This window comes from Strix aluco, chromosome 1, assembly GCF_031877795.1.
Source record: "Strix aluco isolate bStrAlu1 chromosome 1, bStrAlu1.hap1, whole genome shotgun sequence".
Taxonomy (NCBI): Eukaryota; Metazoa; Chordata; class Aves; order Strigiformes; family Strigidae; genus Strix; species Strix aluco.
The window spans coordinates 23,760,033-23,772,843 of NC_133931.1; the positions used below are offsets into that span (position 1 = coordinate 23,760,033).

The window sequence follows — 12,811 nt, forward strand, 5'->3', positions numbered from 1 at the left end:
TTGAATGTTGATCACATAGTCTTCTTGAATGTGAATTTATCTGAAAAGGCAATGCAACAACCATGAAGAATGTTTAGCAAAGAATTACCTGTCTGAATCCTTCCTATTATACGGCCACGCAGGCTGGGGAGGATTAGCAGTGCCATAGAACTCAGACAGTATTTGGCTGACATTGCCACCTGGATGGGATTTAGTCGCTATCTGTTTAATTAGCGTGGTTGAGATAGGGACTGCGCACTCTGATGGATCATCTTCCTCCCTGTCATTGAAAACAGATTCAGTCACTCACAGAACGAGAACAAGCATTAGCAGCACTAACATTTTCTTTAATGAAGCTTTTCAAGCATACTCTGCAGTAGGAATGTTCTCAAGGCAATCATGGATTAATCAAGTTATGACATCTAACAAGTTCCTGAGCATTAACTGACACGCATGAATTTGTTATGACACTGTAATGACCTTTGTGTCTGAGACCTAGAAACTCTTCAGTATTATTAAAAAACATTTTGAAATAATTGAGGAATTTATTTTTCAAAACCCAGAAACACGGACTGGTTAAGCAAACAAATGCTGATGTGCTTAGGATAGTTTTACCAAATGTAATATTTCCTATCATATCATTTCAGGCCACATATGCTTGTTTTGTTGTATCTCACCTGCATACGCATATCTTGGAAAAAATGCACCAGAAGTTAAAGTGTAAATTATTCCTTCTCTTCTGTACAAATGAACCATTTTCAAGGAAAGCGAGTATTTTACCTGGCTTGAAACATCAGGTGGTGCATAAGATCAGGCTCTATATTTTGTAGAGCTTTCTCTTGTCCTTTCCCTGGAATCACTTGTGTTTCACTCAGTCCCAGACTTCTTTTCTCTAAATGTATGATAATTGGGTCTGGAAGATGGCTCCTTACAATGAACAGAGGGCTGAAAACAATCTACAAAAAGAAAAGAATATACCAATTTAAGGCTAATATTATTCCAGCATTACAACCGTTGAAACAAGCTATTAATAAATATTTAAAGTGGGTCATTCTCCCCTTAATTTAGTATATGAGATGTAGGGCATAAACATTTAGATTTCAGAGACATTAAATGTACTTACTAATCGTTGCTGCACTTGGGAGTTGGGCTCTAAAGTCAAAATTGTGCACCACACATACGTAATTGAACTCTTTGAAGATGGTACCTGTATGCAGAGAGATCAGCAGCATTACACTAAAATTATTTCAGGATGATAATGTTCAACATTTCATCATATCAAATAGAAGTCTAAACGCTAAGTCCCCAGTTCGCTCAGACATTTTTTTAATGCTATATTCCACACACCTATTTCGAGTCATACCTGAATGACAGTGCTGTGTTCTGTATGTTTAGAACTTAGACACACGTCCTGGGACCAGTCTTCATCTCCTGTAGCTTTCACACTCAGCTCGGTGAGCTCATTGTTTTCTAGGACATATGAAGGCAACTTCTGCTTGGCTGCAAGGCAGTTGATGTGTTCTTTAACAATGGCCTGCCCATCTTGACTAATGTAATGCTGAACCACTTTCAGTTCAATACTTTCAGAAAGGTAACTACAGACTGTCTGTCTTCCACAGATTAGGATCTAAAACACACAAAAATATGCAGCTCAGATATAAACAACAGTGAAAAAGAAAGGTCAAAATTGAATTATAGAGTGAAAGCCCGTAGAAAAATAATCTCCCTATTTTAGGTTTTCCCAAGCACTGCTGAAGGCAGTGAATGGTAAAACATTGTTTTTATTGGCCAAATGTATGTACAATTTCATAGAAACCTAGGCGTTAAAACACTTGAAATATTGCTAAGGCAGTATCCAGGCTTGAAAGAAACATGTACAATATCCACTTTTGTTCCCACTGAACTCAGCAGTACTGCCCATGGCTGACATAGCTCTGGCTGGATTTTAAGAGTACTGTGATTGTCTCTGAATGCTGAGCACTTTCTGATCAGACACAGTGATGTACTTCAGAAGAAAGGTTTCTACTGACACTTCACATTGCCATCACAGTCCAGCAATACAGACCTTTCAGTATGTTTGCTGTTTTAAGTCTTATCTTTCTATTAAATGGTTGTACCACATTTCTGTATTTAAGCGCGCCCACCTAGAAAATGACCAAATTAGACTCAGAGTTGTTGCTGTCCATCATACACGAATTATTTATCATAGAACATATATCTGTCTTTTTCTAAGCTATACCAAGGAACAGCATTCCATGTGTATCACTGCTACAACCATCTTCATTTGCTTTTCATTAATTGAGGGTGCACACCATAGCTACAACCTACCAAGCAAAATCTCAGCAGCGCTTTCAGTGACGCCAGGCACTGTTCTTGTCTGATCAGCTGTATTTCTGTTGCACAATGTAAGGTGCTCTGCCATATCCATGAGCTGAATATGTTATGTCCACCACATGCTCTGGCTTCTGCCAACGCGGGCAGAATGACTGCAGTGTTATTACAGATCTCTTTACAAAGATAGTATGTGAAAAGTTACTGCACAGCAGCCCATTTTCAAATGTTAATTTGGTCATTGCTTCTTTCTCTTTTAACAATACAAAAGCCTGAATTATAACTTAGAATAAGACATGAACAGTTTCTTAAAAAGGGATACAAATTCTGCTTCTCAAGAGCTTAAAACATGCAAGAGCTTGTGTAACTTAGCACTGTCAGAACTTACAAATCATGCAAAATATGTGGTGGTAATTGAGCTTTTAAATGCTAAGATCAAAGTGAAGAAAAGGGTTGTAAATGAAAGAGAGGGCACACAGCAAGGTCACTACCCTGGACTTCAGGAGAGCAGACTTCGGCCTCTTCAGGGATCTGCCTGGTAGAGTACCATGGGATAAAGCTCTGAAGGGAAGAGGGGTCCAAGAAAGCTGGTTAATATCCAGGGATCACCTCCTCCAATCTCAGGAGCAATGCATACCAAAAAAGAGGAAGTCAGGCAAAAATGCATTGGATGAGATGCATCCATGGGTCCTGAGGGAACTCGTAGATGAAGTTGCTAAGCCACTATCCATCACATCCGAGAATTTGTGGCAGTCTGGTAAAGTTCCCACTGACTGGAAAAGGGGAAACATAACGCCCATTTTTAAAAAGGGAAAAAAATAAGACCCAGGGAACTACAGGCCAGTCAGTCTCACTGCTGTGACCAGCAAGATCATGGAGCAGATCCTCCTGAAAACTATGCTAGGGGACATGGAAAGTAAGAAGGTGATTAATGACAGCCAACATGGATTCACTAAGGGCAAATCATGCCTGACAAATTTGGTGGCCGTCTATGACGGGATTATGCACTGGTGGATAAGTGAAAGAGCAACTGACGTCATCTACCTGGACTTGTGCAAAGCATTTGACACTGTCCCACACAACATCCTTGTCTCTAAATTGGAGACACATGGATTTGACAGATGGACCACCTGGTGCATAAGGAATTGGCTGGATGGTCACACTCAAAGAATTGCAGTCAAGGGCTCGATGTCCAAGTGGAGACCAGTGACGAGTGGCATTCCTCAAGGGTTGGTATTGGGACTGGCGCTGTTTAACATCTTTGTTGGCAACATGGACGGTGGGATTGAGTGCACCCTCAGCAAGTTTGCTGATACCAAGCTGTGTGGTGCAGTCGACACTCTGGAGGGAAGGGATGTGCCATCCAGAGGGACCTGGACAGGCTTGAGAGGTGGGCCTGTGCAAACCTCATGAAGTTCAACAAGGTCAAGTGCAAGGTCCTGCACATGGGTCAGGCTGGGCAATGAGTGGATTGAGAGCAGCCCTGAGGAGAAGGACCTGGGGGGATGTTGGTTGACGAGAAGCTCAACATGACCCGGTATTTGCAGCCCAGAAAGCCAACTGTATCCTAGGGTGCATCTAAAGAAGCATGAGCAGCAGGTCGAGGGAGGTGATTCTTCCCCTCTACTCCGCTCTCATGAGACCCCACCTGGAGTACTGCGTCCAGTTCTGGGGCCCCCATCATAAGGACATGGACCTGTTGGAGCAAGTCCAGAGGAGGGCCATGAAGATGATCAGAGGGCTGAAGCATCTCCCTTATGAGGACAGGCTGAGAGAGTTGGGGTTGTTCAGCCTAGAGAAGAGAATGCTCCGAGGAGACCTTATAGAGGCCTTCCAGTACTTAAAGGGGGGGCTACAGGAAAGCTGGAGAGGGACATTTTACATGGGCATGTAAGGATAGGATGAGGGGTAATGGCTTTAAACTGAAAGAGGGTATATTTTGATTAGATGTTAGGAAGAAATTCTTCACTGGGAGGGTGGTGATACACTGGAACAGGTTGCCCCGAGAAGCTGTGGCTGCCCCCTCCCTGGAAGTGTTCAAGGCCAGGTTGGATGGGGCTTTGAGCAAACTGATCTAGAGGGAGGTGTTCCTACCCATGGCAGGGGGCTTGGAACTAGATGATCTTTAAGGTTCCTTCCAACCCAAACCATTCTATGATTCTATGATCCTAAAAACTCCCAAAAATGCCCCCAGAAGACTACATACTAGTTTTTTGCAGATCCCAGTAGGAGACAATAAATAATAAGGTGACTAATTTGTGGACAGATAACAGTTTAAATTACTCATGTTTTGTTTTTTTTTTCAAACTGGATCAAATACTTACTTGCTTTTGCACTCCACTGAGCTGCTGAACCTTGATAATAAGTGATGCTGTCCGGCCCTTGTACTGAATGGTACGAATAAAGGTCCCTGTATTGTCCACACTGAATGGTTCAGACCACCGCCAGTTTCCCCAGCCTTCAATACAAATGTGTAACAGCTGGAAAGAAAGCAATTACTACTTCAGTACATAACTGGGGGAAAAAAGCGCCTTGCAGTAGGATAGGAATTCCCATGACAGAGGAGTATTCTTGGTTTTAAAACTCAGCAATGCTAAGCACACCAGTTCTCTGAACGATCCACTCATTCTGTGATTCCGTGATTTCAGATATAAACAGAAAAATCAACAATACCGTAAGATGGCTCTGCATCATGCTTTTCTGTAAATTACCTGCTTTAACAGTGTATTTAGAATGGTAAAAATCCAGCATAACACTCTTCAGAAAAAAGACTAGAGAGCATAAAACAGGAAGTAAGAGATTTTCTTTACTGCCCTTGAAATTGTTCTAGAAATCCACCCACTTTATTACCAGCAAGGTGATATGGAATGCAGGTCCAGGCCAGATTTTTGGCCTTCAGAATAAGACAGAAAATTACAAATACCCTTCTCTTCAAAATAAACAAGGATGCAAATATATTTGTATGTATACTTGTATAGCTCACATATATATGTGTGTTAAATGTAGAACTTCGCATATTGCTGAGAGATGGGAAACATTTCATTTCTTACACAAATGTGGTGGCAAGTTCAAGCTTGACTGCATGAGAAGAAATTTAACTGCATAATTATACTCCCTGTGTGATTTATTTCGGAAAAGGAGTGGCTTTTTTCCAGTTTAACTTAAATCACTTCCAGAGCAATATAGTCTTTCATCATTTGAAGAGCCTTTCATCCATTTACCCACCATACGCGCTTACCTCTATCCCATGGAGATTCTTTAAGCCAGAGTAGTGAAAATTGGTACTGTTCCATGTAGGTCAATGAAGTTACATAAATTTACGCCAGCTGAAGATCTGGCTATTTAGCTCTGTATAGATCTTTTGTGGCTGTGCAAACTTAAGAATGTGAGTTATATATAAGGGATCAAAGCAGTAAGCATTCTGGGTAAAATTTATTCTTTGCAGAGGGCCAGCACAGAGCCTAAGCATCACTTAAGTCCTTTAAAACAGTTATATAAAGGCCTTGTGGGAATTCTCTCTTGAGGGTTGAATTTCACTCTGATTTTGGACATCTGTCATTAATTAATTTAAGTAATTGAGAACAGGATCAGGCCCAAAGTTTGATTATTTACATGAGTAAAAATTGAAACTTGTAAATATTCTGTTCTCCCATGATTTGTTTCCAAAAAGAGATAGCACTGTCCATAGATCTGGCCAGTTGGACTCAGTGAATGGCTGGATGTTGTGTTTTTTTCATTGTTTTAAGAAACAACCGCAGCAACAACTTTCAAAGATATTACAACCCGGTAGCCTGTTTGCAATTTGTGGTATCCTCAGCACAAGTTACACACAGAACAATAACATCCATTCAGTGGGTGGCTTTTGAATTTGCAAGAGTGATGACTGTTGCATTCAGATTCAAATTAGTTTTACGCTGGAAGCACAAAGGCTAATATGTGCCAGTGTGCACATGGGCATGCATCTGGATGTGCACATGCGTGGGCACAGCTTTATATTTAAGAATACATTGAGGGAATCTGTGCACTAGGACACTGAAACTCATAAACAAACACGTCGCTTTGAGTCTTAAGTATTAGCTACAGAAAAGGAAAAACAAAACAAAAAATCCAACTGCAGTGCCTGGAATCAGTTCAGTTTCTTACAGAGGCAGCTGGGAATAAATCTCATCACATATGAAAATGAAGAGAAACAAGAAAACTGTTTACTTTGGAGGGACTGGTAGCTGGAAATGACAGCCAAATAATGAGAAAAGGTACTAAGTGGTCAGTCTCAGCTAGAAGGCACACAAAATACAGTGCGCTCCAAAGATAGATGTCATATAAATGCCGTAATTGATGATTAGTAATTGTATGCAGCTCCCACATTAGGATGTCTCCCACCCTGTATAAACAGCTTTGCTCACGAGCTGAATGTTCCCAAGGAACACACTGTCAGCTTTCCCTGAGCAGTCATTAGCTCCAAAATGCTGCCTTACTAATTTTCTTTGTAGCACAGCGATTAGTCTGCATTTAACTTCACGGTTCAGGAAGAAAAACAAAAGGAGCTATTATCATATATTGGCAATTTCTTATTTTATAAACATACTATTTGTATACTGGTAAATGCTACATATAAAGGGAACAGTCTTCATAAGTTATTTTAACGATATCTAATATATTTGTATTAATGACATAACAATATAAGAATTAGGTACTGCGTAAGTTTACTTTTAAGCCAAGAAACTGCTTATTGCACGAAAATGCAAAGGGATGTCTGAGTGAATCAGTTATCTAAATGTGAGATTTCTGGAAAATGTGGGTAGAAGTAATTAGCATATGACACTAAGTGATACAGAGATATATGGCAGGAAATAAAAATTGAAGTAATTTTAGAAAATTAAGTAATCAGGTGTTAACATTATTTTAGCAGAAGACGTCATAATAGATGGTGTTAGATACTCAACAAGGCAGAACTCTAATGTTATAAAACTGACCTAAAACTACAGATTCATGGTAATTGCCATGTAACTCCCTTTCATTTATCAAGCTTTAAGTGAATTCTAAGTATTTATTAGACACTCTGCTTAAAAAATGTTCAACAAGTATAGCTAAGTATGGCACATGTATTAGAATAAAAGAGAAGTCATTGCAAAAAGTTACAAAAAATATACAGTGGACTTCAAAAGCAATCTAACAAATACAATCCAGTGATAAGTGGCAATTTATAGCTTAGAGAGAATTTAAAACAGGCTATCTATTGCATATGTGAAGATAGGCACTCATTTGTGTAACCATTTGATTTCTGAATTTTTTGTTAGGGAAACAACAAATAATGCAGAGTTTTTTGTTTTGACTAGACTTTGCTGGGGTTTGGATTTGTAATTCTGAGCCATTATGGATTTCTGTTTTGAGAGGGGAAAAAATTGCCTTCAGGGAGGCAGACTAAGATGAAGCTGCTCCTACTGGAACAAATGGCTAGGAAAGCTGTGTTCTTTATCACGTCTCTTCACAGAACATTTTCACAGAATACACTCAAAATTTACTTAGGTTTTCAGCTAGATGTGTGAATGAAGGATATAATCTGAGTTAATAAAGCTGAGTGTCACATGACAAGGCATGAAGACTAAAATGGGGGATTAAAAATGAGAGTAAGAAGGGAGCCTGTCCAGAAAGGGCAGCATTTTCCAGCTGTAGAAGCAATTTAAAGCTGGTGCCCTCAAAATGCTTAGTGATATAAATTAGAGTTCTATTTTGCTTGTAGATCCACCAAAGTTAACTTGGTTTCACTGTAGTTAGATTATATCTGTCTTCTAAGTGAAACTAGAAAATGCTTTTTGGGAAGAATAAGGGTTATTGCTCTCAACTCTGAGAGACTGGGATGAATCAAGAGAGGACCTCGTTAATGATGTGGAAGTAGTTGGTTATTTTAAAAGATACAAGATAGTAAAGTAAAAGCTGTGATGATGCAGCAGCATGGAGGAAATGGAGACCTGGAGATGGGAGCTGAATTGTAAGGCTTGATACAGTAATTTTTAATTGAAAAATTAAAGGAGAAGGATGATCGGGATTTTTTGGGTGTGGTTTCATGATACAAGGTGGCCCTTGCCCAGGATTAAGATTTACAACAATAAAACCAATTAGTATTTGGGAAAACAGTGAATGAAATGTTCATCCTGCATATTGTCAGCTGCAGCAGCCACCAAAACAGTTTGAATTTCGGTGTGGCTTCATCTTTTCATTGGACCTGGGAGATCTGACCAGTTTTATGTCATTGGCCCTTGTAAGACAGAAAGCCAGTACAGAGCATGGGAGACAGCAATTTCCATCACCTCCATGCTGGGCAGTAGAAAAAAGGTCACACTTGGTAGATAAACTCTGACCCTTGGGGCTCCTGGAGGTGTTGAGAGCCTCAACGCAACCTGCAAAGCAGGCCTGAACCTCACAGGTACAAACTAGCTCTACATGCTGTGGAAAAGAAGAGTCTTTTGGCTAAGGAAGAGTAATCAAATTATGAGGGTTCATGTGATTCATAGATAATATCAATCCTTACCTGCTACAGATATTATCTAGAAAGCCATTTACATATAATATAGTATAACTATTTATTTCAAGTGCAGGCCCCCAAAGGAAAGCAACAATACATTTCTCACTACTTGAACAGTGTAAAATAACATACAACTGTTTTTTTGACTGATGTTTTTCTGTAAATGACCCGGGGAGGATTATGTAAAGTACAAAAGGTTGTGCAGAGAATCTGTAAGATCCTTAAACAATAAAACAGGAAAATATCCCAATAAAAACTGATATATAAGTCATAGTTTCTAGGTTTGGACCCACAGAGTATATCATCTTACACTTTATATAGCCCAGTACCTGAAAGAATGGCAACTTGGAAAGAAACAACAATGAATTATGATCCTGCTGGAGATGCAACATAAATTAAAATTTGCTGTCAGTCTTTTTTGTAGGAGAAAGAGGAGGAGGTTCTTAAGGCTATTTCCAAATCTACAACTGTCTTTAAAAATTATATTTATAAAATTCTCGCAGAAGTTGTGCTTTGCAGGCACACTATTTAAAATAAGACAAAAAAAACTTTAAATGGGTTCCAGTGAAGGTATTTCTAATATACTAACCACTACTAACATCCATTCAAGAATTTATAAGTGCATGTTCAGAAGAACAGAAAAGCAAATGATTGAGATCTTTTCCCTCAAATTCTATATAAATAGCAATGAAGTGGCACAGAGCTGTTTCAGACATATTTACCTACTTTGATAAGAAATAAATTAATTTTGTTTATAACCAGTAACTTGACCACATTCTCCTTGAAATCATTGAATCAACATAGGGACAGTCAACATAGGAACTGATTTTTGCCCACTACACCTGCTGCTTCAAGTTAAAGGATGGTGAAAAGTGAAAATGGGCTGTTGTTACAACCCTGGGAGAAGACTCTGGAGGAGGGTTTGGGAGCTGCTACTTTAAATGCAGACTTCTCCTATGCAACATTATGTTTTGCATAGAAAGCAAAATAATGAATTTAGATCCATTATTCTTTGCTTCTTCAGAGGACTTTGATGAAGTTTGAGCATGGGGAAAATAATCAGTAATAACTAGCATGTTATAGAAGATTCTTGTGGTTTATTCACAAGCAAACAATCTCTGCAGAATACATTCAGGGGATTCTCACACGAATAGCTGTTTTTTACATTTGCTGTGATCCTTAGTTGGGACCCTCCAACTGCCTACTGTCTTGCAAGACAGAATTCCTTAACTCTGAGTAAATTGCTAGGAAGATTTGATCTCTTCACAGTTTTACTCCATGTATCATATGCTCCAATTCTTCTAAAAAACACAGCTGTCTTGGAGACAAACATGACTTTTGACATAACTGGGGCCCATCCCACAAAGCAACTTGAAGATCAAGATAAGGAGTGCAGACTGGATCCAATAATAACGTAGGAGCCAGTGTTGTCTGTAGAGCACAGGAGTGATGTAGCTTCTCTTCCTTTTTAATGATATCTAACAGACCTCTAACTTTCATTAAAATCTGCAAAAGGAACTCACAATGTCTGGCAACTTTTGCTAGAATCGCTTAAAGCCTCAAATATCATCAGTTTTGGGCTTACTCCAACTCTAAAAGGGACCATATAGTTGGGGGTGTCTTATCCCTAAGGAACGTCAAAACCTTGTGAAATATGAGGAAAATATGGGGGATGGGGCGGAGTAGAACAGCGAGCATCGGACCTCAGACTTATTACTGAAATATTAGCCAAACTAGCGAGACTTGCAGGAATCAGAGTGAAAGTTAAAAGGGAAAGGTTAGGTTCCCTGAAACGTAGGAGATCCGGGCTGGGAAAAAATGAATGAAGGAAGGAGCTTTATGTTAAGCCAAACAGTTGGAGGGACACCGTCAATAGTTGATAAATCCAAATCCTTGGTGTGCTATAGCTGATTTTGTAACATGAAAGAGTTGAACAATTTTTAATTATAGCCTATAGTAGCTTCATTAATATTAAAATTAATTCTAAATGTAAACAAAGCATTATATAAATACTACAAAAATAACTTGTTTTAGGTATATATATTTAATTGTTTTAAATAATTTAAATTGGCAATTACTGCATCTCACTATGCTTAATTAGCAAAAGAAAAATGGAGAATTTTATTGATGTGAATGTAAAAGAAATACAATCCTTTTAAAACTATTTATTTTCATTTAACTGAACTGCCTTGCCATACTAAAAAAACATTTTGCAGAGGTTAAATAAAGTATTTCATGGCAACCGCTGCTTCTTAGTGCCTGTGTAACAAGAAACATGAGCCAGCCGAAGTTGTGCAAGTTGGTTTTCTTTCCCAGTAAGAGAATGTGGTATCTAAGACCTTGTCCTAACTCATTTTATCCCCAAGAGTAAGTCAAGTAAGTCAAGTATGAACTAATGCCTGGAGGGAAGTCCCTGACTCCAGAAGTATGGATTATTTCACATTTATCTTACAATCTGCTCTCAGAGTTCTTAAAATTCACTAACTTGGCAAGTCGGGAATTATCATGAGAAATGAAATAATTTCATAACTATGAAGTCATCTAGCATTCCATGAATATGACACTCAGAGGGTTTGTCCATGCTTGGGCATTATTCTGACCTCTGGATTACAAGCTGTTGGATAGTTTTGCATGGAAACAATTAGAAAAGTGCCACAGAATAACAGGACAACCTGATGTCTTAATTGAGTTGTCATTTTCATTTCAAGGATTTGTATTAATCATTGAAAAAATTTACACAACAACTTTTGTAATAATATTTAAACAAATTTCTTTTGTATGATCTAAAAGGATTGTGCTGTTTAGACTATTTAGATGAATTGCCATTCTGAAGCATGCTAAATTTACGGTGATTTGTATTTAGCATTAACAAAATGAACAAAGACTACAGATGGATGACAAGATTCTCTGATCTTTGTAAAGAAAATTTGCTTCTATCTCAACAGTGTGCAGAAAGCCTGTGCTTCCATATATTTTCAGTGAAATTACCTCAGTGCTGTTTTTTTGGTCTCTAAATCTCCCAGCAAGAGATAGCTGTTGAAAAATCTTAAAAGAGCAGAAATATTCTTGAACTTATTCCAAGGGCTGGGATAAGGGAGGTATAGCCCCCCCACTAGAAGAGCCTGCTGGCCAGCAGTGTGGTTGAGTCAGGAGGAGTGAGCTGTTAGCTTTGCCATCTCCTGGGACATGGGAATCCAACATGACACTCACGATTGTTTATCAGCCCAATTCTTCAGTGAATCTGAATCTGATGAGAGCAAAACATAATGGGGAAACCCTTTGACATCACCAACTTTCAGCTGAAGAGTGAATATCTGAAAAATGAATCTGTCACCTCACCCACTCTCTAATGTGTGATTTGGTTTTCTGCTGGAGGTTTCCACCTTTCATCCTGCACTTCTATTTTTCATTTAATAAAAAACTTACATAACGGCCATGAAAATGGAATGTTTTGCACTGCTAAAGTCTGTGACTGAAAGGAAAAGCTGAAGATCAATGTTTTAATATTTAAGTTCTCCAGGTGTTGGATGGCTAATGCCACATGTTGTGCTGGTGGTCTTTAGCAGCTCAGCTGCAATGGACAGAAAGTATCAGTAACAAGCTACAATTTTAACTCTTCTACTTTTCACTTTGCTTGAGATAATCCTCATTTTCAAAACTCTTTCCAGTTTGCAGCATTACTGGAAATACACCATAATTAGAAATACACCATCATCAGAACTACACCATTAATAGAACTATCTAGAATGACAGTTAAAAAGAGGATTCTCCCAACTGAATAATTTTATGTAAGTAACCAGAAAATGGGTAAGAAAATTGATAAGAGGAAAGACTTACTTAATTCTGGTTTTATTTATAATTGCTTTAAACATTTCCTTCTTTTCCCATGTGTTTATGAAAAGGTTTAAATGATTTTTTGGGGTGGTTGCCACAAAAGCAAGTGATAATTGGTTATGAAATATAGGTCACATTTAGCTA

At 38.6% G+C, this 12,811-nt stretch overlaps 1 protein-coding gene across 11 annotated transcripts in view; it reads right to left on the reverse strand.

Moving 5' to 3' along the window:
• The window catches only part of VPS13B (vacuolar protein sorting 13 homolog B), a 491,427-nt gene that overhangs the window by 37,021 nt on the left and 441,595 nt on the right, over nucleotides 1-12,811 (reverse strand). For all 11 annotated transcript variants that reach the window (XM_074815029.1, XM_074815038.1, XM_074815049.1 and 8 more), the window contains 5 exons: nucleotides 4,635-4,790; nucleotides 1,343-1,606; nucleotides 1,103-1,186; nucleotides 760-935; nucleotides 89-259 (listed from right to left, as the gene is read on the reverse strand). In XM_074815029.1, coding sequence (XP_074671130.1) covers nucleotides 89-259; nucleotides 760-935; nucleotides 1,103-1,186; nucleotides 1,343-1,606; nucleotides 4,635-4,790 — 851 coding nt within the window. The remainder of the gene's footprint in view (nucleotides 1-88; nucleotides 260-759; nucleotides 936-1,102; nucleotides 1,187-1,342; nucleotides 1,607-4,634; nucleotides 4,791-12,811) is intronic.